This window comes from Phyllostomus hastatus, unplaced genomic scaffold, assembly GCF_019186645.2.
Source record: "Phyllostomus hastatus isolate PE091 unplaced genomic scaffold, TTU_PhHast_1.1 phas_contig_1048, whole genome shotgun sequence".
Taxonomy (NCBI): domain Eukaryota; kingdom Metazoa; phylum Chordata; class Mammalia; order Chiroptera; family Phyllostomidae; genus Phyllostomus; species Phyllostomus hastatus.
In genome coordinates this window covers 260,047-285,964 of record NW_025333513.1, presented here as the reverse complement: position 1 = coordinate 285,964, position 25,918 = coordinate 260,047, and the positions used below count along the sequence as shown (strand labels likewise).

Here is a 25,918-nt window from a genome sequence, read left to right as displayed (position 1 = left end):
TTGGGGCCAAAGTCCCAACCTTACCTGTGGGTTTTAGGGGAGCCGAGAGGAAGTCATCCACGCCCTGGGTGGCTTCAGCCTTCCCGGTGAGAACTGTAGGAAAGAACTGGGCTAGAGCAGCACAGTCCCAAGGTTGGAATGGAAGGGGAACAAGGAGGATGGCGTGCGGGACGGGCAAGCGCGGGAAGACAGGGACGGGAGAAGTCATGAGTGTGGCCACGAAGGGGCAGAGGCCGGAGGGGGCAAAGGAAAGTGCACCTCCCTGGCTCTCCTAGCAGGTGCGCCTCTCAGGCAGGAGCCTGCTGTATCAGGGGCCCTCAACCCTTGGCCAGAAGGGGAAAGGACAGAGTTTTAGGGCCCAGCAGAGAGGATGGGAAGAGGGGCAGAAGGAGCCCTCGGGAGCCCAGATTCCAGCTGCTCCTTTTGGGAACCAAGCTCCGTCATGCCTCCTGAGCCAAGGAGAACCGAGAAGGGCTGTGGACTTGGGAGGGCAGTAGGTAGCATAGAAACGGAGTCCAGTGCTGAAGTGGGAGCCCCAGGATGAGCTTGGCTCCTGGGCCTGGGGGCCGTGATTTCGGGTGGTGATTAGGGTGTGGCCTGGCAGCTCGCCCCCGACCCTCGCGGCCAAGCCACCAGACTTTGTTTTATTAAACCAAAATAGGAGAACGGCTCGGGACTAGGGCAGCAAGCCCAGGCACGGGGGGAGGGGAGAAAGGACAGCCCGTGGCCTGTCCACAGAAATGGCCACTGCCTCGCTGACCTCACCACCATGGCCATAGCTCCCCCTGCACGCGGAGCCACTTCCCAGGTCCCTGGCGGCCAGGCTGTCCATCACAACCGGCGGCCCCGGGTCCCTGCCCCACGCAGTCTCTGCTCGTCATCTCTGTCCCTCTCCATCCCTCTCCATCGGCCTTCTTTCTTGGCCTCCTCTGCCGCAGACTGAATTCCAGCGGGCTAGGGATGGGGGCACGTCTTCACCTAAGTATGCCATGTCCACATGTCCCCTCCCCCGTGCTTAGCCCCCCAGCTCTGCCCTCTCAGAGTGGCCTCTTCCCGAGCCGTGGGGCCTGAGCTGGCGAGTGGGTGAGAGCTGCCTGCCTAGGGCTGGGTGCTGGCTCGGGGCTGAGGGGAGGCGTGTGCGCACGGCCGGAGCCTGCCCCGCACCGCAGGCCTCACCGACCCTGTCCCGCACAGATGTGGACGAGTGCGCCGAGGGCAACGGTGGCTGCCAGCAGAGCTGCGTCAACATGATGGGCAGCTACGAGTGCCACTGCCGGGAGGGCTTCTTCCTCAGTGACAACCAGCACACGTGCATTCAGCGGCCAGAAGGTCAGCCCCTGCCGGGGAGGGCTGCACGCCCAGGCTCCCCGCCCCTTCTGCCTGCAAGCTTCTCTCACAGCCCTTCAGTTTCACCCAGTGCTCTCCATTCCACCAGCCCCTCCTCTGGTCCCTCAACCCGGTCACTTCCCACGGGCTCCGTGAATAGACGCTCTGTCTTAGAGCTACACTGGGAGGGTTTATTTGGGGTTGGGGTCCCTGTGGGGTCGAGGCTGCTACGTGGCGTCCCCGTATCCAGGCCTGAGGTGAATCTCTTTACCAATGAACCGGAGACAGCTGGCGCTAAGCTGCTGCTGCCTGAGGCAGCGTCCCTTGGACTGGGTCGGGAGGGTCAGGCAGGAACGGTGGGCATCTGTTGTCTCTCTCGGGGGCTCCCCGCCGAGACGGTGACGTTTCTGAGGGCAGGAACGACATCTGCACATCTCCAGAACCTGATACACTGCCTGTCCTGTGTGTAGTGGGAGCTCAGATATTTGTTGAGTAAAACTGTGTAATAATGATCTACGCCAGTTGCTCCCCACTCATACTGTGTTATTTATCTTCTTCCCAGTTTAACTGTCAGCTCTCTGAGAAAAGAGGTCACGTGTCACATTTTACCTTGTATACGGGTCCTTCCTAAATCCTCAGTGCCGCGCACAGCACTAGGCAATGATTCGACACTTGGATTTGGGTTGTTTGAAGGAGAGGGTGATCGTGTGGTTTTCGGGGGTTCGGTGTCAGTATCTGCACCCCAGTCAGAATGGCTTTGAGCTCTGAGGGCAGGACAGGGAGCCTGTGAGGGGAGCCAGCCCCGCCCTGTCTTGCAGCCTCACTGGAATTCTCCCCATTCCCTGGGCCCAGCCGTCCCTTGCAGTCCCTCTCCCTCTAGGCGTCTGGAAGCACAGGGCATCCACCCCGCTCCTCTTCCCTTTTAGAAGGAATGAACTGCATGAACAAGAACCACGGCTGTGCTCACATTTGCCGGGAGACACCCAAAGGGGGTATTGCCTGTGAATGCCGCCCCGGCTTCGAGCTCACCAAGAACCAGCGGGACTGCAAACGTGAGATGGCTGGGGTGGCCGGGCAGAGAGGGAGACAAAGAGGTGGCGTGTGGGCCTCTCGGCAAGAGGTGGGCGGGGAAGGGAGAAGGAGCTGCAACTAGACGAGAGGGCCAGTAGCTGTGTTCCGGAGGGAGAAGCAAGCTGACGGGCCTCCTGCCCTCTCCGCACAGTGACGTGCAACTACGGGAACGGTGGCTGCCAGCACACGTGCGACGACACAGAGCAGGGTCCCCGGTGCGGCTGCCACGTCAAGTTCGTGCTCCATACCGACGGGAAGACGTGCATCGGTGGGTGAGGCCGGTGGGGCACTTAGTCCACCCGTGATGGGGGAAGGGGTTGGGGGTCCTTGGGATCCAGGGGCGTGGGGAGCACAGGGGGCCCAAGTGTGGGGCGCAGGATGGCTGGTCAGTGAGCTGGAGACCCGGGCAGAGCCAGGTCTAGAGAGGGACGACTCCGAGAGACCGGAGGGCACCCTGGCCCTCCTCTCCTCCCCCACCCGTTGGCCCTGCCGCCAAGAGCCTCAGCACCCTCTTTATCCAGGACAAGGTGTTGCCAAAAGGGGAGTAACTGGCAGAGGCACCTGTGGGCCCAGTCTGTGGCCGAGAGCGGGGCGGAGAGCGGGGCGGTGCAGGGTGAAGCCTGCACGGAGGCTCCAGTTGACCAGCGTGGTGAGACGGGGCTGTCACAGCCCGCTGTCCCCACCGGGACTGAGAGCTCTTTCCTGAACAGCCAGCCCTCGGCTGGCAGATGGGGTTTCCTGACTCCAGCAGCTTCCTCCTTTGCGTGCCTTCTCTCCCTTCCCTCCCCGTTTCCTCCTCTCGCCTACACATCCAGTGGGCTCCCTCCCAGCTCTGCCCGAGGCCTCACTTCCTCACCAAACCCTGCCTCCCATCCCTCTCGCCCTGGTGTGGGGCCTTCTTAACACCTGGATCCCTTTTCCTGAATTCCTAAGCCTCACCTCACACACCTTTAGGTACATTTGATGAGCTTCATTCCTTAAGTTCGATTCCTAATTCCCTAAGTCTTTAAGTCTTTTGTGAAAGCCGATCACTGTGTGCTCACAGAGTGCTGAGAGAGGTGATGGGACCAGTGAGCCCCAGGAGAAGTGGGAATGAAAGGGAAGAGTGAGCCAGGCAGGGGCAAGCTGCCTCTGCGGGCACAGGACTCGTGGGTGGCCGTTCAGGTCGTGGCTGCAGCATGCTGGGGGAGTGTGAACACCAGAGTCACGACATTCAGCTTATGAACCAGACTGTCCCCCGTTTCACCCCGGAGACCCACCCTGTCTCTGCAAACAGCACCAGCCTTTTCCCAGACACAGGGACAGGGGAGCAGATGATGCTCTGAAAGGTCCCGCTCAGCTGCCTGCTCCAGAGACCTGCACGCACGGCTCTGAAAGTTCTCTAACGAAGACCTCACCCGCTACGTGTTTTCCTCTGAACTAACTCTTCAAAGACCTTGGAGCACTTTTAGGTCTTCCTGTTGCCTGCTCCAGGCTGATCGTTCCAGCTCCTTTCATTTTTCCCTTGTGAATCTAATTCTGCTTTCCAAACCTCCCCCCGCCCCCTGGATACACTCACACATCAGCAGTCTCCCTGAAGAAACTGCATGCAGTCCCCAGGGGGAAGCTGCATGTGACAGGACAGAGCTGTGGGCCCCCAGGTGTGGGGGGTTCCTCTCAGCAGATGGCCCTGGGCACGGCTGCTTTTGACGATTCCCCTATTAAGCTTGAGCTCTTCCCCAATGCAAGACTCATTCCGCCTTCCAGGCCACGGCCGGGTAAGGCAGGAGGAGCCGGCGTGGCTGTCCTGAGGCCCAAGGCCATGTTCATGCTGAGCTCCTCTCCCTCTTCTCCAGTAGAACTTGTTTTACCTTGCCCTGCATCTCATTTTTCTCCCCAGCCCTGGTGGGTGGAAACGTCATTGTCCGGGGCCATCGGGCCACTCAGATTCGGTGGGGAGACCGAGGGCGGTACAGTGCAGTGGGCATGGGGCGCCCTTCGGGGTCTGGCAGCTTGTAAGACGTAGGGTTGGGTTCCCAGCCCTGCCTTTGGCATGCCGCGTGGTGCTGGGCCCGTGATTGCCCCTCTCTGAGACTTGCCCATGAGTCACTTGGTGGGAATCCAGCCTCCTTGAGGGTATCGGGCAGCAGAAGGCTGGGGAGTAAAGTCTTGGAGTCTCAGGGCTCATCCTATGGGGACAGTGGTGTGGGCCTCAGGGTGGAGGAGGGCGGGGAGGGGCTGGGCTCGGTGGGCCACAGTGGCTCCTGCCCGGCATCTAAACAGCTTTTTTACAATGTCAAACAGGGGAAAGGCGGCTAGAGCAGCACGTCCCCCCTCAGGCCGTTTCTAATGGTAAATATGTCTGCTCTCTCCGCTTGCTCCCACTGGCTTGCTAGGGGAAGGGCTAACCGCCGGGGCTCCCACTAACCGCATGCCCACCGGGCCGGCCTGACTGGGCGCCAGCCCGCACGCAGGGCTCCCCTGGCAGCCTGGGCACGGCCCGCTGAGTGTCTCCGGAGCCCCCAGCGCTGGCCTGGGAGGCTTCCTGTTGGTTTGTCTTTCTTCGATCTTGTCATTTTCTTTCTCTCCTTCCTCTCTCCTCCCTCCTTTCCACCTTCTGCCTTGCCCACCTTCTAACACCTCACCCCTGCCCAACCATCTGTCCCTCTCCTCTGCTCTCCACACAGCTGAGGACACAGCAGCTCTATCTTACCCATCGCGCCCGCCGTGCCACCTGAGGTAGGGGTGGGTAGGGCTGGGTGCCGCCCCTCCTGGGGCTCCTTACCCACAGCAGCCCGCAGCCCCGGCACCGCTGGTCTCCCTCTCCTAGCGGGACGGTGCAGAGCGGACGCGTGAGCTCAGACAGCCTGAGTGCGGGTTCTGGCTCTGCCACCTTCAGACCCTGCGGCCTCAGGCAAGCCGCTCTCCTCTCTGATCCTTGGTTTCCTCTTCTCTAAGATCGGGAGGACGAGTGCTCCCTAGGGCTGCCCCGGTGGCTGAGGTGCTGTGTGAGAGCGGCTAGTCAGTTCCTGGTGCAGAGTCAGCACAGAGTAACTGATTTAACACCGTGACCTGCAGAGCACAGGGCTGAGGCCATGCTGTCCCGCCGCCCCGGCCCTGCCTACAGCTGTCCCATGGGGACAGACAGCTATGCCGGCGTTCTGCCCTGACCTGGGATGGGCACCGTGCCAGTTCTGCTACTCCCTGCCCTGGATCCCTCAGGATCAACTGTGACTTGGCATAGGACCCGTTCCCCTCTGCCTGCTCCAGGGCTGGGGGACCGCTTTTTACACTAAGAGCATCCTTGGGGGGTTGGCAGAGTTTGGAGCCTGAACTCAAGCTTCCCTCCCATGATCTTGGGAACCTCAGGAGAGGCTCCGGTGGGAGTGCCGCACCGGAGATCCCGCTGTGGCTGCGCCCAACCTGAGCATTCGAGGGGCCAGGGCGTGACCAGGCACCCACAGGCAGAGTCAGCCTTCTGATTCCCTGGCTCTGCTGGTCTCCTCAGTGACAAGGGTTGGGCCGAAGTTTTAGGAGTCGAAGATGGTAGTACTCTCTCATTCAAAGATGGCGCCTCTCTCATTCAGCTCCCGATCCTGAGAAACACTCTGCTTTGGGCCCTCGAGGAGGCCTTGGGATTTGCTCTCTCTAGTGGGAGAATTCTAGGGCCCTCAGGTCCTCACACCACCTCCACACCCCTTTGGCGGGGCCTTGCACTGTTTGAGCTGATGGCTTTCCCCTGGGCTCACCCAACACTCCTCTGCTATTAAACCTGCTTTTCTCCGGCTCTGAATTCAGAAAATAGGGAGAGTGACCCATCCATACACCCCTACTCTGGCCTTTCAGCAAAGGAGAAGTCTACCCGTCAGGAGAGGACAATAGAAGAAACAGCTCCAAGGTTCTCTGACTGTTTGACCTGCCTTCTTTCGCCCTTCCTTCTCTGACTCTTCCTCTTCTGCTCCTCTCCTCCCCTCCCCACTAGGAAAGTAAAACCACAGAACGCTGGCCTGTCTCCATCTGGTAGTGTAGGGGGGGCTTGCGAGGAGCTGGAGGTAGGCTGGAAGGGGCTGGGATCTGACTGTGTGCCGTCTCCTGAGGACGAGCAGTCAGTCGTGGGACGGGGGTCTATCTGAGGAGAGCTGGGCAGAAAGGGGGAGCGAACCGGTGGCCGTCAGCTGTCTTAGGAACCACCAGGCTCATTCTTCCCAAGATTGTGCCGCCGTGAGCCCCGCCCTCCAAAGAGATAGTCTGTTGAAAGAGGAGGAAACTCCTGTGTGTCCCTTCTTATTCTCTGATAGCAATTGCTCCCATCCCTCCTTGCGCCCTCCCCTCTCCACCTCCTCCACCCCTCAGCACATTCCTGCCTGACAGCTCTGGCTTGTACCTGCCTCACCGCTGTCCACCTTGTTTCAATCAAGTAGGGGGCAGGGACGTGGACTGCTTGGCTGCACTTGTGAGGGGATGGGGGCTGGGAGCCTCCGCTTCATGCTCCTTCTAAAGCACAGGGAGGCAGCCGAGGCCTTCCCTCTTCCCTCCAGCCTCCGTGCTGTCCATCACCCTAGAGTGTGGGGCTCCTCCAGGCCAGGCGATGACCTGGTTACCACCCCCACCTCCCCCCCTAAACAGAGACCTGTGCTGTCAACAATGGGGGCTGTGACAGTAAGTGCCACGACGCAGCGACGGGTGTCCACTGCAGCTGCCCTGTGGGCTTCATGCTGCAGCCAGACAGGAAGACCTGCAAAGGTAAGGGCTTTCAGAGGACAAGCGTGTACAAGTAAAGGGCTGAGGAGGGGATCTGAGATAGGGCCCCTATCACGGGCCCAGACCTCCTGCACCCCCTGGAGACTACCCTAATTATAAAGAACTGAGGTCATAACTAAGGCTGGTCTCCTGCCCACCTTCCCTGTCGCATTTCAAGGGGCACCAAAGTCTAACCAGGTCCTTCGAATCCCCTGCCCCACGCCACCTTGTTTTCCCTACTCTCGTTCCCATCCCCTGGTGTCCCGGCCCTCTTGGTTAATGGACGTGCCCTTCACATTTGTCCCTGGGTCTAGAAGGGTATGTGAGCCGTGTGTGTGTGCATCACAAGTGTGTTCCACACCCTTCGTACCCCACAGTCCTTGGACCTTCCCTGGGAAAACGCTGTACTACGCGTCAGAGCGAGGAAAGGGCAGCAGTTGGGAGCACCAGTGCTGGGGCCTGGCTCATGGGTTCCAATCCCAGCTTGCCTCTTACTAGCTCCGGGGTCCGGGGCAAGTTACTTAGTATTTCTGTGCCTCAGTTTCACCAGCATGATGGTGCTTGCAGAATGTTGTAAGGATTAAATGAGTTATATATACATATAAATAAAGGACTTAGAACAGTGCCTGACAAATGATGGACACTTCATGTTAGCTGTGATTTTGGTATAATTTCCCACATTGTCCATTCTGTTGCCCCTCCTTTAATTAGCCAGGTCTATGGGAAAAGTTGGGGGAAAGGGAAGCCCTACTGAAAGTAATGATTCATCCGGGCTGTGTTCCTTGGTCACAAGGAGTAGGGACTGGAAGGAGGTCTGGGCTCATTCTTTGTGTCTTTTGGCCCAACAGCTGGCAGAGAGGACGGGGGAGGGCTGGGGCAGCAGGTCAGACAGCCAGAGTTGAGAGGTTTCCTGCTGGGAAGCACTGTTGACAGGTATGCTAAGAGTGAAGTAGAAGGCTGCCCTCTCTGCCCCCTCCCCCAAGTAGGGGTGAATAGCCTGGGTCCTGTCTGCCACCAGCTTGGGGAACTTGACCTCAGGAAGGAAGCTGCTCACCCCCACCCCCCTTCCCTTCCTAGTGCTGAAAGCTGCCTCAGGCCTGAGTCTCTCCAGATCTCTCCAGCCCAGCCCCCTGCCTGGTCCCCACCCCTCCCCCATCAGCTACCCAGCCTCACTGGCTTCTCTCCGAAGAGCTGCTGCCCCTTTTAATCTCCACCTCGCTGTGCCACCTCCTCATCCGCCCCACTGAGCTCCTGTGACAGGTGTAGGTGGGGTTCAGGAAAAGAATACACCCTATCCACCAGCCCTTCTGGGAAGGGCCACCGGCCACAGAGTGAAGGGCATGGGCCAGCTCTGTTGGTCACATGCCCACCCACTTCCTGCTCCAGGCAACTCCCTGAGGGCTGACTCTGGTTCCCATTTGTCCCCTTCAATGAGGACTCAGCCTGAGGAGAGATGTTACTAGTGGTGCAGATCCATCCCTGAATAGGGAAGAAAGAGCTGGGGAAAGCGAGAAAGTCAGAAGGGGCAGGCTCCTGACTCTCCTTGATTCAGTCTGGGAGGGAGGGAGGGAGGGAGGAAGGGAGGGGTTTGTCCCCAGCCTTCAGTATTACCTTTGATTTTCCCTACTTTGTCCTGCTTCCCCAGACATAGACGAGTGCCGCTTGAACAATGGTGGCTGCGACCACATTTGCCGCAACACAGTGGGCAGCTTTGAATGCAGCTGCAAGAAGGGCTATAAGCTTCTCATCAACGAGAGGAACTGCCAGGGTGAGTAGACTTTGGCCAAGGGGAAAGCCTTGGAGAGGTTCTTAGGGTAGGAGAGCTTCAACCCGCCAGAGTCTGAGAAAGTCAGTAGACACTGGGGAGAGTTTCCATAAGCAGTGTCGTGCTGCAAATGAACAAACCTGTGCCTTCTCCCCAGCAGCCCAGCTCTACACGGGCGCATGTGGCTTGGCTGGGATTGAGAGAATGGGTTCCACCCCCATTCGTATCCTTGGCAGGGTCTGACGTAACCACACAGAGCGGCCCTGATCTGTAGGCATCGGATCTTGTAGTTCCTGGTTCCAAGGACTCCCGAGTAGAGGCAGCGGGGGGATTCGGCCTCAGCAAGGCTGAATCGCTGATCCTGGGGCTACGCCATGAATAGGGACTTCCGGTGGACGGGGGGAGCCATGGCCTCTCACTTGGGCCCTTCACCTGAGCAGGGCCCCAGGCTCCCAGGGTCAAGTCCCCCAGGACGGATTCCGTGGCTTGAACCTTTGCTTTTCCAGATATAGACGAGTGTTCCTTTGACCGAACCTGTGACCACATATGTGTTAACACGCCGGGCAGTTTCCAGTGCCTCTGCCATCATGGCTACCTGCTGTATGGTGTCACCCACTGTGGGGGTAAGCCAGCAAATCTGGACCCTCAGCCACCAGGTCCCTCTCACCTCCTCACCCCTCAAGTGAACAAGCCCCTGAGTTGGCTTGTGGCTGTGGGCAGTCCCCTGGTACATGTGCCATGTCTGCGTCCATCATGATGAAATGGAAGGAATTACCACAACTGGGGATCCGGTCTCAGGGGAAAGACGGCATCCTGCCTCTGAAATGTCTGTCCCCCATCCAGATCACTTTCCCTTGACTCCCATCCTCAGCTCCCAAATTATCTCCCCACTAGTAGATAGGGGCAGAAGCCTTTAAAAAGCCCATCAGCATAGGCAGAGATATGGGAAGGAGGTCTTAAGTTTGAGCTCTTCTCGGGACAGTTGTAGCAGTCATCCTGAAGTGCCTGGAACTCTAACCAAAGGTCATTACTCATTGCCCACTCCCTGGCTCCTTCTCGTCCCCCACCATTTGTTTGTCTGTGTCTCCCTGCTCCTTCCCCCAGATGTGGATGAGTGCAGCATCAACCGGGGAGGCTGCCGCTTCGGCTGCGTCAACACTCCTGGCAGCTACCAGTGTACCTGCCCCGCGGGCCAGGGCCGGCTGCACTGGAATGGCAAGGATTGCACAGGTGGGCAGCACCCTCTGCTGGCCTCCTCTGGAACTGTAGTTTCAGGGATCCTGGAGAGTGAGGCGGTCCACGTTGAGGAAAGTATGAGGTAGTAGCGGGTGAAGAATATAGCTATTTGAGTTAGAGACATGAAGTTTCCAGTAGATGCTCCATTAGTCCCTTTATCAGGCTCTGTACAATTACAGTTATGCACGTAACTAATTCTGTTCCTCCAAATTAGCCAACTGAGGGAGAGGCGGGGAATGAAGGCCCTCTCCTGCTCAGGCCCCTCTCCCCCCTGCAGAGCCGGTGAAGTGTCCGAATGGTCCCGGTGCCTCAAAAGCCATGCTCAGCTGCAACCGGTCTGGCAAGAAGGACACCTGTGCCCTGACCTGCCCCTCCCGGGCCCGGTTTTTGCCAGGTACATAGAAGAAGTTACCAGAGGGCTGGCGGGGAGGGAAGACAGCTCCTCTGCTTCCCTTAGAGACGTCCAACCAGTGAGGGTTGTGGGGACCAGGTCAGAGCTGTGACAGCCCCCTTCTCTCAGAGTCTGAAAATGGCTTCACGGTGAGCTGTGGCACCCCCAGCCCCAGGGCCATTCCAGCCCGAGCTGGCCACACCGGGAACAGCACAAACTCCAACCACTGCCATGGTGAGCGCCGGCCCAGAGGCCAGTTCCCGCCCTCCTCTTGCTTACTGACCCCCATTTCTCTTCTTCAGTAACCCCCTTGGCCTTAATTTTTTCTGGATCCCCTTCTTTGCTCTGTAATTCTTCAGCCCTGCTGCCTTGCTCCCTCTTCCCCTCATTTCTGATTGCCTCGGCTTTTGTAATCCGTCTCCTCCAGCCAAGCCCCCGGCTTACTGCCCAGCTTCTCAACACCCTCTGCAGCAGCCCTCACCCCCACGGGGCCCCCGGGCTGCGCTGAGCTTCTACCATCTCTCTAGAGGCTGCAGTGCTGTCGGTTAAGCAGCGGGCCTCCTTCAAGATCAAGGACGCCAAATGCCGTTTGCACCTGCGAAACAAAAGCAAAATGGAGGAGGCCAGCAGAATCCTGGGGCCAGGTTTGGACTGGGGACCCCACTCTAGTAGGCTGTCTGCCCACCAAACCCTTCCCAGCCCTTAGCTCCTCTGCTTAGTGAGATCTCAAAAACCCCACTAGTGCCCTGAACTCTAGAAAGAGCAGGGGCAAAAGCAGATTGTAGGTATACAGCCCAAGGAAGTCCCAGGGTGTTCTCCAACCCAATTAATTGGCGCCCTAGACTCAAAGAGCATTGGGATAGCTGCAGGCAGAGATCCGGGTGGAAGAGCAAGAGCTGGGAGTGAGAGCTTCCTGTCCCCCGTGAGTGCCCTGGGGTTGACAAGGCCTTTCCCCCAGGTGGTGCCCCCTGCTCTGACTGCCAGGTCACCTTCATCCACCTCAAATGTGACTCCTCTCGGAAGGGCAAGGGCCGGAGGGCCCGGACCCCTCCAGGCAAGGAAGTCACTCGGCTCACCCTGGAACTGGAGGCAGAGGTCAGAGCCGAAGAAACCACAGGTGGGACTGGGAGCACTGCTGGAAAGAGGGCGGGAAGTGGGGGGAGTGTGGGCAGAAATAGGGAAACCACAGGTCTCAGCAGCAAGGGGGAGGGGTGGAACCTGTACTCAGGGCAGACCGTGCCTAAGGCAAAGCCCAGGAGCCAGTCCCTCTCACCTGAAGCTCCTGGCTTCAGTTCCGTCCTGCTGACAGCCACTTTCTCTCCTCTGACTTCACACCACCATCCGCCACCAGCTGGCTGTGGCCTGCCCTGCCTCCGACAGCGGATGGAACGACGGCTGAAAGGGTCCCTGAAGATGCTTAGAAAGTCCATTAACCAGGACCGCTTCCTCCTGCGCCTGGCAGGCCTGGATTATGAGCTGGCCCACAAACCAGGCCCTGCAGCTGGGGAGCGAGCCGAGCTGGTGGAGGCCTGTAGGCCCGGGCAGCACCGCACTGGGGCCAAGTGTGGTAAGGGAGCTTCCTGGGATACAGGGGAGTATGGGAGTGGGAGAGGCCAGCTTGGGCCTGGCTCAGAGCAGAATGCTTTATGGCCTCAGTTGCATCTCTCAAATTGTGAGGCAGCCAAGACCCTCCTGCCCGTCACCCTCTGCTCCGTGGTCCCAGGCTGCAGTCTAGAAGAACGACAGGTGGCACCGCCAGTCCTCCTGCATGTGGCTTTGGCCTCTGATTCTTCCAAGCAGGATTCTGTCTGTTTCCAAAGAGATTTTCCTTAAATCTGGGGAAGTGGGAAGGGGAGTCCCAGGCCTGGGTGGTGGGAAATAGGGGCTGGGGTGGGTGGCTAGCGCGGCCGACTCTCCCTCAGTCAGCTGCCCGCAGGGGACGTATTACCACGGCCAGACGGAGCAGTGTGTGCCATGCCCAGCGGGCACCTTCCAGGAGAGAGAAGGGCAGCTCTCCTGCGACCTTTGCCCTGGGAGTGATGCCCACGGGCCTCTTGGAGCCACCAACGTCACCACGTGTGCAGGTGCCAGGGGAACAAACAATGCAGATTGGGGTAGGGTGGGCACTGGGACGCCCATGGCCATGGGATTTCCCAAGGGCAGGCCCAGGCTCCAGGCCACTCTCCTAGTCAAGATCCTGTTTGTGTGCCTCTGTCCCCTGATAGTGGGTGACCCCAAAGGGATGACCAGGACCATCCCCATCAGAGTTGGGCCCTTGGTTCATTGCAGGTCAGTGCTCACCTGGCCAACACTCTGTAGATGGGTTCAAACCCTGCCAGCCATGTCCACGTGGCACCTACCAACCTGAAGCAGGACGGACTCTGTGCTTTCCGTGTGGTGGGGGCCTCACCACCAAGCACGAGGGGGCCATCTCCTTCCAAGACTGTGACACCAAAGGTGAGTAGGCTACTCACCCCACTAGGGCACCCTCCCGGTTCCCAGAGTAGACCCAGGTTTGTTGCACCGCCATCTTCCCCAAACCAAGAAAGGCCCAGCTGCCTCACCACTACCAATACCTTGCTCACAGGACCCATCCTGACCTGCCGGAAGCCACAAGCCTGGGAGTTGGGGACTAAGTAACAGTGCCAAGGCCCTAGCCAGGCAGCTCAGTCGGTTAGAGCATTGTCCTGGTATGCCAGGCTGCAGTTCCATCCCCAGTCAGGGCGCACACCAGTGAGTGCATAAATAAGCAGAGCAACAAACCGATGCTTTTTTCCTCTCTCTCTTCTCCGTCTAAAAACCAATCAATAAAAATTTAAATAAATAAACAGCAGTGCTAATTACCTGTCCCCTTCAGAGAGCTGGCAGCACTTCCTCCTCAATCCTACAAACAAGCTTCTGTACAGGCTCAGCACCGCTCCGCGCATGGGAGAAAAGGATTGGCACCGTGGTAGCCACACTGTCCAAGTCTGCTTTCCCCTGGCCTTAAACCCTGGCAATGACTAGGAAAGGCTGGACTCGGGAAGGAGCTTTGGTGTCTGGGATGAACGTATCCTGCCCATCCCGTGCCCCAGAACTCCCACTTGCCTACCACCTTAGTGCCCCCCTCCCCCCCCTCCTGCAGTCCAGTGCTCCCCTGGGCACTACTACAACACCAGTATCCATCGCTGCATCCGCTGTGCCATGGGATCCTATCAGCCCGACTTCCGTCAGAACTTCTGCACCCGCTGTCCCGGAAACACCAGCACTGACTTTGACGGCTCCACCAGCGTGGCCCAGTGCAAGAGTAGGTGGCAGGCCGCTGTAGAAAATGGGTTGGAGAGGCCTGAGAAAAATGGACACAGGGAGAAGCAGGGTGGAGGAAGTAACCCAGCAGGGAGCAGGGCTGAGAAGTGGACTGGCAGGCAAGTCTCACCCTCCATCTCTCCCCAACCCAGTCAGTCTCGAGACCATTTGCTGGGCTGGGCCCTGTAGCATCCTCTCCCTGGAGACAGGTAATGGGGAGGCAGAGACAGGTGAGGGGAGATGAGAAGGTACTAAAAGGGCAGCAGGGAAGGTGGCCCCAGAATGTGGAGAATAGATGATGTGTGTGATTTCCACTTCAGAACTCTTCGGTTTCCCCACCTGTTTCCCCACTGACTCCCCCTCTCTTTCTTGCCCTGTCCACTGGCGCGTGACTACAGATCGTCAGTGTGGTGGGGAGCTGGGTGAGTTCACTGGCTATATCGAGTCCCCCAACTACCCAGGCAACTACCCAGCCGGTGTGGAGTGCGTCTGGAACATCAACCCCCCACCCAAGCGCAAGATCCTTATCGTGGTACCCGAGATCTTCCTGCCATCTGAGGACGAATGTGGGGACGTCCTCGTCATGAGAAAAAACTGTGGGTGGCTGCAGAGCTGGACCAGGGAAGGGCAGTCCAAATCCAGTTGGGAGGGGGAGAGAGGAAACCGGTACAGGAAGGACTGGAGCAGTGGCAAGGGAGGCCTTGGGAGGGGAAGAGCTAACGGAGGGAAACAGCAGTGATGCTACCTGTTCAGTGGAGAGCAGAGTTAAGAAAGCCAGCACTGGGATTAGAACACCAGTACTGTTAGATGTGCCGCTTTCCTGTTCGAGAGTTTTTGCTGTTCCATTCACTTAAATGTCAAATATCATTCACCACATGAATGCCTGGATGTCAAATAGGGTTGTGGAGTAAGTCCAGGCTGGTGGGAGACTGTGTGTGTATGTGGAGGGTGGGGTGCGGCGGTGTGTGCCTAGGGGACAGCCTGTCAGCACGACCCCCTCTCCCCCAGCCCTCCCTCCAGGGGGGCTTGGGTGGCCTGCCCTGCTGCTCTCATGACTAGCTGCTTGCCTTCCCAGCCTCCCCATCCTCCATTACCACCTATGAGACCTGCCAGACGTACGAGCGCCCCATCGCCTTTACAGCCCGCTCCAGGAAGCTCTGGATCAACTTCAAGACAAGCGAGGCCAATAGTGCGCGTGGCTTCCAGATCCCCTATGTCACCTACGACGGTGAGCAAGGGCAGGAGAGCCAGGGAGGGGGGTGAGAAATGGGAGGCTCATGGGTCTTGGGGAGCAGCAAGGGGAACAGGTAGAGTGCCCGCCCCGGAGCTTCTTCCCATGGTTGACTTTGCAGAGGACTACGAGCAGCTGGTAGAAGACATTGTGCGAGATGGCCGGCTCTATGCGTCTGAAAACCACCAAGAGATTTTAAAGGCAAGTGAATATTAACAATAGTCAACATTTAATGAACGTGTAACAACGTGCAGCCAATAGGCCATGAATACATTCAATAACACACAATAGCTCTATGAATTAGGTACTTCCATCATTCCCACTTTACGGATGAGAAACTGAGGCACAGAATTCCAGAAGTTGCCCAGAGGCAAAGCTGGGATTTGAGCCTAAGCCCGTCTGACTGTATGTAGCGTCAACCACACCTTGGGGGCAGAGAACAGAAAGATGAGGAGGTGAAATTTCCCCTGCCTCTTCCATCAAAAAATATAGGGGGAATGCAGTATAGAGAGATGCTTTTGTGTAAGTCCCTTCCTTCCCTTCCTCAGCACCCACAGAAACGCAGATCAGCAGAGTGTTTCTCACAGTTAATTCAGTACAGACTTCTCTGAAGGGAAAATAAATGTTTCCGACACTGAAGAAAGGCTTAGACACCTGGGTCTTGTGGATCCCAGTTTGAGGAAAATTTTACTTAAGAAACTATAGTCCTAATCACAGCCCTTTATAAATTATTAACTTAAAAAAGGTTTGTCTTGCCCTGACTGGTATGACTCAGTTGGTTGAATGTTGTCCTGCAAAGCAAAAAGTTGCCGGGTCCAATTCCTAGTCAGGGCACATGGCTGGGAGCGTGTGTGTTTGGTCCCTGGATGGGGAGTATAATGAGAAGCAACTGATTGATGTTTCTCTCTCACACTGATGTTTCTGTCCCTCTCTTTCTCTCCCTTCTCTCTCTAAAAATAAATAAGTAAATAATATATATATATTTTTAAAGGTTTGTCTCTGCCCTGGCCAAGTGGCTCAGTTGGTTGGAGCCTTGTCCTATGCACTAAAAGGTTGCAGTTTTGATCCCCAGTCAGGGCACATACCTAGGTTGCAGGTTCGATCCCCAATCAGGTGTGTGCAGGAAGCAGCCAATCAATGTTTCTCTCTCATATCTATGTTTCTCTCTCTCTCTCACACTCTCACTCTCTCTCCACATCCCCCCTCTAAAATCAATAAACATGTCCTCGGGTGAGGAATGAAAAAATAAAAGATTTGTCTCTATGGTTACTAATGTTTGTATTATCATCAAAATAAGGGTCAGGAGCCCTGACTGCTGTGGCTCAGTTGGTTGAGCTGAGCAAAAGGTCACCGGTTTGATTCCTGGTCAGGGCACATGCCTAGGGTGTGGGTTTGGTCCCTGGTCAGGGTGCGTACAAGAGGTAAAGGATCAATGTTTCTCTCTCACATCGATGTTTTTCTCCCTCTTTCCCCTTTCCTTCCCCTATAAATAAATAAAAATACTTTTAAAAAAACAAGGGACATGATGACACAGATCTCCTCAGAACTTGCAAATGCAAAGAATACAATTTCAGCAATGCTTTTTAAACATTCTTTAAGGCATCTGAACCCTTATCTCAAATGTGTTATGGAACTCCAATGTGTACAGTAGCAGAGCCCTTTGATAGGAGTGAGGATGGGAGACTGGAAGCCCCACCTCTCATTCTGAAAATTGCTGATGCAAGGGAAGGAACACTAGCCTAGAAGCCAGAAGATGAGTCCTAGTGCACAGCGCCTGGCACCGAGTAGGCGCCACACGGCAGGCTGCCGTTTCGGACAGGACGGTCAGGGGAGGCCTCTGAGAAGAGCCCTGAATGAGGTGAAGGACTCCCTGTCAGACAATGGGGAGAGGAGTGATCTAAGCTAAGGAGCATGTGAGCAGTGTGGCACGTTTGAGAACCTAGAGAAGGCCAGTGTGGCTCCACAGAATAAGAGCTGAGGAGGGATGGAAGAGAGAACAGGGCACAAATCACACTCAGCCTGTGGGCCCTGTAAGGGACTTGGCTTTTTGAAAAGTACCAGAGAAGTATTTTAAATGGGAAAAGAACATGACCTAATTAAAAAATTTTAAATGGCACTCTGGCCGGTGTAGGGGAGAACAACCTACAGAAATGCAGGATAGGCAGAAGCGTGGAGACCAATTAGGAGGCTATTGCAGTAGTCCAAGTGAGAAATGACGGTGGCTCCGATAGGCTGCCAGCTGTGGAGGCAGCAAAAAGTGGTCAGACCCGGATACATTTTGAAGGTAGAATCAGCAGGATTTGCTGTGGTTGTGAGCAAAAAAGGAGTCAAGGGTGGCTCCAACGACTGGGACCTGAGCAATGGAAGGAGAGGGCTGCCACTGACTGAGCTGTAGAATTCTAGAGGAACAGGTAGTGGGGATGGGAATCCAGCTCGCCTCTGAGTATGCCCCTTAGACATCAAGAGGGGTTGCTGCCGAGGTGAGGCTGGGGTTCCCCTTTCCCATCACTGATGCTGACATTGCCGCCTGCCATCCTCTGCAGGACAAGAAGCTCATCAAGGCCTTCTTTGAGGTGCTGGCTCACCCCCAGAACTATTTCAAGTACACAGAGAAGCACAAGGAGATGCTGCCAAAATCCTTCATTAAGCTGCTCCGCTCCAAAGTTTCCAGCTTCCTGAGGCCCTACAAATAGTACCCCTATGCCCAAGACCCAGGTTTTGAAGACTCCACACGCCTTAGCCCTCAGAGCCGACAGCCCCCACCCTCGGATGAGGAACTCTCTTCTCTGTTTTCAGAGAAAAAAAATCACTAGATAGACCAAGAATTCTCCCTTTCTGTCTCTCTAGTGTCCTTGTCTCTCTGCCTCTCTCTTTCTCTTTCCCCCTCTCCTGTTTTTCCTTTTCCTACACATTCCCTGGAAAAGCCTTTCAGTACTGGCCCTATTCCCCCTGAGGGGTGAAGGAACAGTACCCACGCTCCTCCCCAGCCACACTGTCCATTTTACCATCTCACATCCCTAACCCCATCAACTTGTAAGGGTGCTAAAGGCCTAAAAAGTGGGTCTGCTGGGGAGTGGGAAGGGAGAAGAGGGGCTTCTGCCATTATAAGGTTGTGCCTTACTAGTCTGGAGCCAAAATCTGCCCTGGCTATGTCCTACCCGCCCCCCCCCCCCCGCCGCCCAGGGGATTCTAACAGCCCAGGGTTCTGCCAAAGAAGTCTCTGACTTACAGGCTCACTGCCAGTGCTGGTCCTCTGGGGCGTGTGGTTTGAGCCCTGGACCACCCAAACATCTGGCTTCCTTGTCTATACAGCTCCTCCACTCCTCCCCCCTCATGTCTGCCTGGGGTCCAGTCTATGAGGGCTTACAAAAGGCTCACACCACGGGGCTGGTGGACACCGGCTGAATGAGGAAGAGCAGCAGGCACGACCACGGCAGAAGCACTGCTTTACTCCCAAGAGAAAGACTCTAACTCTGCAGGACAGAAACTGGGTTCTAAACCATCACCAAGAAAAGGGTTGGGGGTAAAGAAATTGTATCATCTAAAGGACTAGACTACAGAACAACTGGAAGCCAGCCTCAAACATTAGTCCCTTTTATTACTTGTCTTCCCTGGCCCAGCCATTCCCTCACTCCCACCCAAGTGCTCCCTGGGGGAGCCCGAGTCCCCTTGCTAAACATTGCCCTTAAAGAAGCATGGCTGCTAAGCAGAAGCCAGCCTGGGCCTTACCTCAGAGTTGTCTTTCCCTTGTAGCCCCAGATGGCTTGTGGGCTCCACCAAAGAGGACCCCACTCTGCAGCCAGCCCTGAGCCACCTGCCTCTGGCCCCAGGCTGTGGGCAGCAAGAGGAACATGTGTGCACTTGGCAAGCCTTCCGCCCGCCCTGTCCACATCTAATAAGTGCAATCATTTGAGTCTTTCTGTGTTGTCTAGAGGGAGAGGTTTTTGTTTCCTGGTTTTGTTTTCGTTTCTTTCTCCTCTATTAGGACAACCCTATTTATAGCTTCCCAAGAGAGAAGAGTATATGTTTGGAGTGGATGAAAAAAGGTTTTGAATCTCATGAACTTGGAGTGCTGGCGCATCTGACCTCTCTCTACTCCTGAACCAGTGGCCATTTGGACTTCCTCAGCCCTCAGTGTGGGTAACCCAGGGCTGCAGCTCAGAGGTACCTGATGTGTAAGACAGTAGTTCTGGGGACTTCATGAAGCAAAACGGAGAGGGACAACCCTCTATCCCTGTTCCTCTCTGTGGATTCAGCATGGACCTCATGATTGTATAAGCTGATGGAATAGGTCAGTGATTCTCCACCCCAAGAGGGAAACCTCCATCGTCCCTGCCGTCATCCCGTCTTCCCCTGGTGTACACTGGAAGAGGACCAGGACAAACCCCCTGGGGATGGGGCTGACGCGGCCCTGAGGCCAGAGGCAAGGCTGAAGAAATCAAGATTTGGACAGTTATCCAGGCATCAAGTTGTTTGCCTGACATGGCCATTCCCTTTCAGAGTTGACTTCAAGCCTAGCTTCCTGGAGTACTGCTTTTCAAAAGGAAGAAGAATCAAGTCCATGCCCACACTCCACCCACAATCCACCGCTGCCTGTAAAATTATTTGCCATTTGCTACTGCTAGTTCCCCCAAAGCTATAGTGTTATCCAATCAGAGGCTACCAATGGACTTGTAGTGTTTATTTCTAAGTGACTGTCCCAGGCTATTGCTCCCTCAGGAGACTTGACCTCCTACCCTTTCCTCAGCTAGTAGCATTCACCAGCCAAAACAGTCTTAGTGCGTAGGTAACCAATGTCACAGCCGGGTTGCCTGACATCTGTTAGCCAACATCGTGGCCATTAGGGGTGGAGTGTCTGGCTGCTTTTGCCTCTCTGGATCGAAGAGGGTGCTGCTATAAAGATCCAGAGTGGCTGCCTCCAAGCAGGAAAATGGTCATTTAATAGAAGTATCCATTCTCCCCAGGAAATGCCATGAAAACTGCTTTATTCAACTTTAGCCATCCTGTTTCTCCACCAGAAGAAGCTAAAATAACTGATTCCTCTCTCCCTATCATTTGCATCTCTCTTAGCCCATTGGAGTGCTTCCCAATGTGTGTCTTTAGGGTCTGGCTTTGCCTTGCCATACATATACAAACACACTTCCTCCAATCTTATTCTATGGTTCTATGGGACCTGCAAATGATTTCCACAGTATGGCAAGTATAGACCTCGAGGTTTCTTACTGATGTCAAGCAAGACAGATCTTGGTGAGCAGTGAAGAACTGCTAATGTCCAAGTTTAGTGTAGGTTCTCCAAGTTGAGGGGAGGGGATTAAGTGGACTGAATGAGGAGTCAACACTCAGGGACTCTCTAGGTCTCGCCTTTACAAGTCAGACGGAAGAGGAGGAAGTGGAAAGATGTAAATGGGAATCCCGGAATCAGCCAGAGGCCACTCTGCAGGATGGGTGTTTACAGGTTCTCGGTGCTGTGAGGCTTCATTTATCTTAGTCCAAAGCCTGCCCTGATCTGAGTCAGGGAATGGGAAACCATTTCTGCAGGGGCTCTGAGCACCCAGTGATGCATATCAGAAAGGTGCTTGTGTCCTCAGCAACATGCAATCCCTTTCACTTCTCTGCCTCCTCATTCTGCATTATTAGACCAGGCCCATTCCCTAAACCTGAGGGAACTCAGTCTGGAGGAAGCTGACCAGAGTCTGACCTAGAGCTCCCACCTGCCCCAAGCCTACAAATCCCCAGGGGCAGACATTGAGCTGTGACTGCTCTAACTTCCCCAGGGTTGGTTTAGTTTGAGATGGTAGAGGCTCAGATTTGTTGTTTAAGGTTCAGTAATACAGTCCTCATCTTTGGCCCTAATGAAACATTTTTACATATGAGAAGTATTCTCCATATGCATGATGGAGGTGAGTCTCGAATGGGTTAGGAGGTCAGATCTCAAAATGTCAGAAAACGTTATAGAGCATTTGAGCTTTTCTATTTGCTGCTTAACCTCAATATAAGAGGCTCAAACTAGGGGAAGGGAAACAAAGGATAACTAACCATAAGCAGGAAATAATGTTAGCTGCTTGGCTTACTCCGCAAGCACAGTAAGAAAAAAGTGGATGCAAACAACACAAGGGTATTTTTAAATTCAACCTGTCTCGGCAGTATCACACCCTGTCCTTGGGCAATTTCTGAACCCTTTAAGAAAATATATGATTAGAGGGAATAGAGTCCCCAGTTCTGTTATCAGCTTATCTAGACAACACAGACTTGTAACAGTATGGACAAGCTGAAAACTATTCCTTTGTGTGAGCTGAACTGAGTTTCAGATTAATCATTATCATGTGGGAGGCTTTTTTTTCATGCAGAAGAAATTTCAAAATATTGTATTTATATATGCCTTCCACTGCTGCCGATATTGTAAGCATCTACACAGTCAACAATAAACAGTAAATGATGCAGTTCATAGACTATTTTGCACTTGGGGAAAAAATGTATCTGAACTTGTAAAAAGAAATGTTTGGATTTTGTATTGTCTTGTTTTTTAATTATTATTATTATTATTATTAAAAGATTAAACGAAACCCCTCAGCCTGGCATCTTTTCCTCTATGTCAATAGCTTATCCTAGAGCTGGAAAAAGCTTTCAAGAGACAAAGTGTCTGGCTTCTACACAGGACTTACTCAAATTTTTCATTTATCCATCTTATTCCTAATGGTTTTATAATTCGGTGTAGGCTGAGAGGCCCCTGGGCCCCCACAAGCCTAGCTTGGGGGCTGGGAAAAGCAGCAGTTATTTTGCGTATCAATAATAGCAGACTGTCCTGGCCCTTGTGGAGCCATGAAGGTGTTCAACCCATGAATTCAACCCATGATGTAACTGGGAGGCAGATCCCCGTTACAGCTCCTGCAGGAGAGCTTGGGGATGGTTCTCTCCACTCCACGGGGCCACGACCACCTGGACTGACAGCCAAGAAAGGCAGAGAATATGGGAGTGCTAGCAGGTGTAGCAACTGTGGGTGGATGGAGTCAGAAATGGGGTTATGGAAGAGGTTCCAGGCTGGGATTTAAACAAAAAGGCAGGCTGCCACGTGGGACGGGAACAATGCAGGACTATGGGGACATTTCGAGGTCATGCGGGAAGAAAAAGGACTCTTGCTGGCAGGCCATGAGAGGTGCCACGTGGTTTTACATTGACTGAAGTTCCCCAAGACACAGCTGATGGTGCAGGGAGCTGGGGGGGGACTGCCCAGTGGAGCAGAGATTACTGGGAAGAACCGGGAGAAGTGAGCTGCAGACTTGTTCTCATCTCCTGAGATGTGGTACCCCTGCCTGGCCTGGTTTGGCAAGGGGAGGCAGGAGTGAGTGTGTGTTTGTGGGTGTTTTAAAGGGAGTGGGATTTAACAGCGACATTCCTCCATTACTCTAAGCCTGAGTAACTTTTGAATAAATAGTTCCTTTTCTTTTTACCAAACTCTGGCACCAAGAGCCACAGTTCCTAACACGATGGTGGCAGGCAAAGAACCATGGCAAACAAATACCCTGGGGGAGGGGGTTTGTTTCTGTAACAGTATCAGAATTTGAAAAAAATTGTCTCGTGTATTTTTAAAAGCAGTATCAAGAATCATCCTGAGGGGAATCTAGGGAGTAGGGGAAATTTAGGATATTGTTCCTCCTCATCACAGTACCTTTCCCAAACTCTAGCCAAGCCACAGGTAGCTCAGATGCCTCCCTAGATAGCCTGCCTCTAGCAAAGTGCCTGCATCAACTCAGCGAAGGTTGTTCTTTTAATGCAGTACATTCTTAGCCATCAAACAGAATTCTGAAATACAGATCACTATAGGGCACAAAAGAGCAATCTCCAATCTCTTATAAATGAAGAATTACAATCCCAATTGCTAGGCTCAGATGACAGGTGAATCTTAATTGTTGCAACTTTATAATTGCCTGACATGAATTTTATTGGCTTTAATATCTACATGATGTAGTTAGCCATTTAAGAGGAACAAGGAAAAAATCTACCTGAGCAAAAGTATGGTGTGTTGGCCTACCAGAATCCTAAACTTCCCCTTTAGCATCTATAAAGGAAATAAGTGTATTCCTTCCACATTTACTGAGCTCCTGGTACACGCCAGGGATTGTGCATCAGGCTATCACAGCTTGATAACAATAGCCAGTGGAGTATGGGTCTGCCTGTATCAAACAGTCTTTACAGTGGAGTACATGAAGACTTTCCAAGGGGTAACTAGGCAAGGAAATCAAGCTGAGGAGCCCTGTCCTTGTGGCACAGTTGGTTGGAGCATCTTCCCATATACCAAAAGGTTGAGGCTTCTCATAACAATGTTCCCCCCCGCCCTCTGTCTGTCTCTCCCTCCCCGGCTCCCTCCCTCCTTCCTTCTCTTTCTCTCAAATTAATAAACATGTCCTTTGGTGAGGATTAAACAAAGTAAAAAAAGAAATCAATCCAAGGAGAGTTTTGAGGGAATAAATTTCCAGATCCTCAACTGAAAACTAACCCTTTGAGAGCCAGCTGACATATTCACGCACACTTCCATTCTGTATCTCTTTCACCATGTCCTTGTCCTACTTGACAGAAGAAAGGCAAATCCCTTACCTACACCAAATCTTAATGCATGGCCAGGGCAAAAACTGGGAAGTAGGAGGGAGGGGCTGTTTTTTCCTTTGATTTAAACTTATTCCCATTATAATTAGTCTTCTTATATATTTCAACTTATAAATTTTCTACCTCCTACTTGTAAAAAATGAAATTATTTGTTAGCTGCTCAATCCATTGTTCTTTATTAAATACATAAGAAAAATTTTGATCATGAAGTGTAACAAAGTCATTGGAGTTACTTCTGATGTTTATACACGGTTGTTATTTAATTGTTCTCAAAAGCCAAAATCAGAGTCCCACATAAGCTCATGCCCGTATTTGCCAAGTGGCTAACATGCTTCTCCCTTCTATCCTACTCATCACTTAATAAATAAGTACAGGATTTAGCTACACATTATAGGCATTATCCTGAATTATATGAGAATTATATGAGAAACAGTACCATCTTGTGTTTACAATTTTTATAATATTAATATTAGATCTATACAATTTTGAAACATGATTTTTTTTTTTAGAAAACAGTCACTTATAATGTTAGTTCTTTTTTAAAAACAAGATTTTTGTTGCCCTGGCTCATGTGGCTCAGTGGATTGAGTGCCGGCCTGTGAATCAAAGGTCAGTGGCTCAATTCCCAGCCAGGGCACGTGCCTGGATTGCGGGCCAGGTCCCTGGTTGCAGGTGTGCAAGAGGCAACTAATCTTTATTTCTCTCACACATGGATGTTCTCTCCTTCTCTTTCTCCTTTTCTTCCATTCTCTCTAAAAATAAATTTAAAAAATTTTTAAAGATTGTATTTATTTCTAGAGAGAGGGCAAGAAAGAGAGAAAGAGAGGGAGAGAAACATGATACATCAATTTCACTACCCCCAGCTGAGAACCTGGGCCGCTCACAACCCAGCCATGTGCCCTGACTGGGAACCAAACCAGTGACCTTTTGGTTTGCAGGCCAGTGCTCAATCCACTGAGCCACACCAGCCAGGGCTGAAACATGACTTTTAGTAACCCATTTTATAAACCACAGTTAATAATTTCCCAGTGACTTTGGGCATGTTTTCTAAAGAATATTAACATATTTATTTAAATTGAAGAATGAAGTCAAACTTTTTCCTTTAAATTCTAACTTGAAAGCAATTCTGACTTGGCTGATTACCATACAATAATTTCTACCATAGAGGTTTGAAATGAAGACTGGTTCTGCTAATCCCACAAATGGCAGGTATTTTCCACACTGAAATAAATCTGTACTTCAATATTTTAACAAAAATATCCTGTATGCATGATATAATAAAAAATAGTGGTGGAAGATGAAAATCAATATCTGATTCAACTAGGTGCTTCTGAGTGAAAAGAATAATAAAAGATAATAATCATTTTTATAAGACTGAGACTCTAATGAAACAAGTAACAAATCCTTCCGTAGGTTCAGTGGTTTCCAATTCTTTGCTTTTAATAAAATTAAAGAAATACTCTATTTGATAGTACTTGATAAGAGTATTTGGTAATAGGACACTTTGTGATTGCTGTCATGTGATTTAGAAACAGTTCAAAGACTAGAGGAATATCATTATAACAAATCTCTTCCTTTTCCAATTACTATGTGAAGGTTTCTTAGCACTTATGTCTATAAAAATAAAAAATAGAATATTACCATTAGGTAATATTTATCCAAATACTTGAACTAATTGAGGAGAAACACTGTATTTCTCATTGAGATACATTTTCAATTAAAATTGTATTTTTTGTTTCATAAGTTTAAAAAGATATGTTTATGTTGTTTAGTAAGTTGTGTACTAGTAATAACTATGACAATTCAATTCAGAAAACTTGTTAATGCCCTGGCTGGTGTGGCTCAGTGGATTGAGTGCCAGACTGTGACCTGAAAGGTCACCAGTTCGATTCCTAGTCAAGGCACGTGCCTGGGTTGTGATTTTGGTCCCAGGGTAAGTATGACAGGTAACAGTTTGATTCTCACACATCAATGTTTCTCTCCCTGTCTTTCTCTCTCCCTTCCCCTCTCTGTAGTAATAAATAAATAAAATCTTTAAAAAAAAGAAAATGTAGATATCAAAATGAATAATGGGGTATATAGCTCTTTAAAATTCTTTTATGGAGTCCATTTTTAAAAAATGCCTTAAGACCACTAGCCCTATTGCAGGGGTGGGGCTCAAAGGCAGAGCAGAAGCTGCTAGAAATGATCTTCAATCCTCCACTTCAAAGTGTTTTCCTCACCAGTTCTCTTGAGTACCTGAAACTACCCACCATCACAATCTTACTACTTCCAATTCAGACACTGATTTCCC

At 52.7% G+C, this 25,918-nt stretch overlaps 1 protein-coding gene across 1 annotated transcript in view; it reads left to right on the top strand.

Moving 5' to 3' along the window:
- The window catches only part of SCUBE3 (signal peptide, CUB domain and EGF like domain containing 3), a 34,371-nt gene extending 16,355 nt beyond the window's left edge, over positions 1-18,016 (top strand). The window contains exons 4-23 of the mRNA XM_045835354.1: positions 1,195-1,329; positions 2,253-2,378; positions 2,549-2,665; positions 4,681-4,728; positions 7,003-7,119; positions 8,762-8,884; positions 9,388-9,504; positions 9,986-10,111; positions 10,395-10,511; positions 10,638-10,742; positions 11,036-11,152; positions 11,467-11,625; positions 11,860-12,075; positions 12,431-12,592; positions 12,798-12,965; positions 13,633-13,794; positions 14,192-14,389; positions 14,869-15,021; positions 15,146-15,225; positions 17,568-18,016. Of these exons, the coding sequence (XP_045691310.1) occupies positions 1,195-1,329; positions 2,253-2,378; positions 2,549-2,665; positions 4,681-4,728; positions 7,003-7,119; positions 8,762-8,884; positions 9,388-9,504; positions 9,986-10,111; positions 10,395-10,511; positions 10,638-10,742; positions 11,036-11,152; positions 11,467-11,625; positions 11,860-12,075; positions 12,431-12,592; positions 12,798-12,965; positions 13,633-13,794; positions 14,192-14,389; positions 14,869-15,021; positions 15,146-15,225; positions 17,568-17,717 (2,696 nt within the window). The 3' untranslated portion in view covers positions 17,718-18,016. The remainder of the gene's footprint in view (positions 1-1,194; positions 1,330-2,252; positions 2,379-2,548; positions 2,666-4,680; positions 4,729-7,002; positions 7,120-8,761; positions 8,885-9,387; positions 9,505-9,985; positions 10,112-10,394; positions 10,512-10,637; positions 10,743-11,035; positions 11,153-11,466; positions 11,626-11,859; positions 12,076-12,430; positions 12,593-12,797; positions 12,966-13,632; positions 13,795-14,191; positions 14,390-14,868; positions 15,022-15,145; positions 15,226-17,567) is intronic.
- The last annotated feature ends 7,902 nt before the right edge of the window (positions 18,017-25,918 follow it).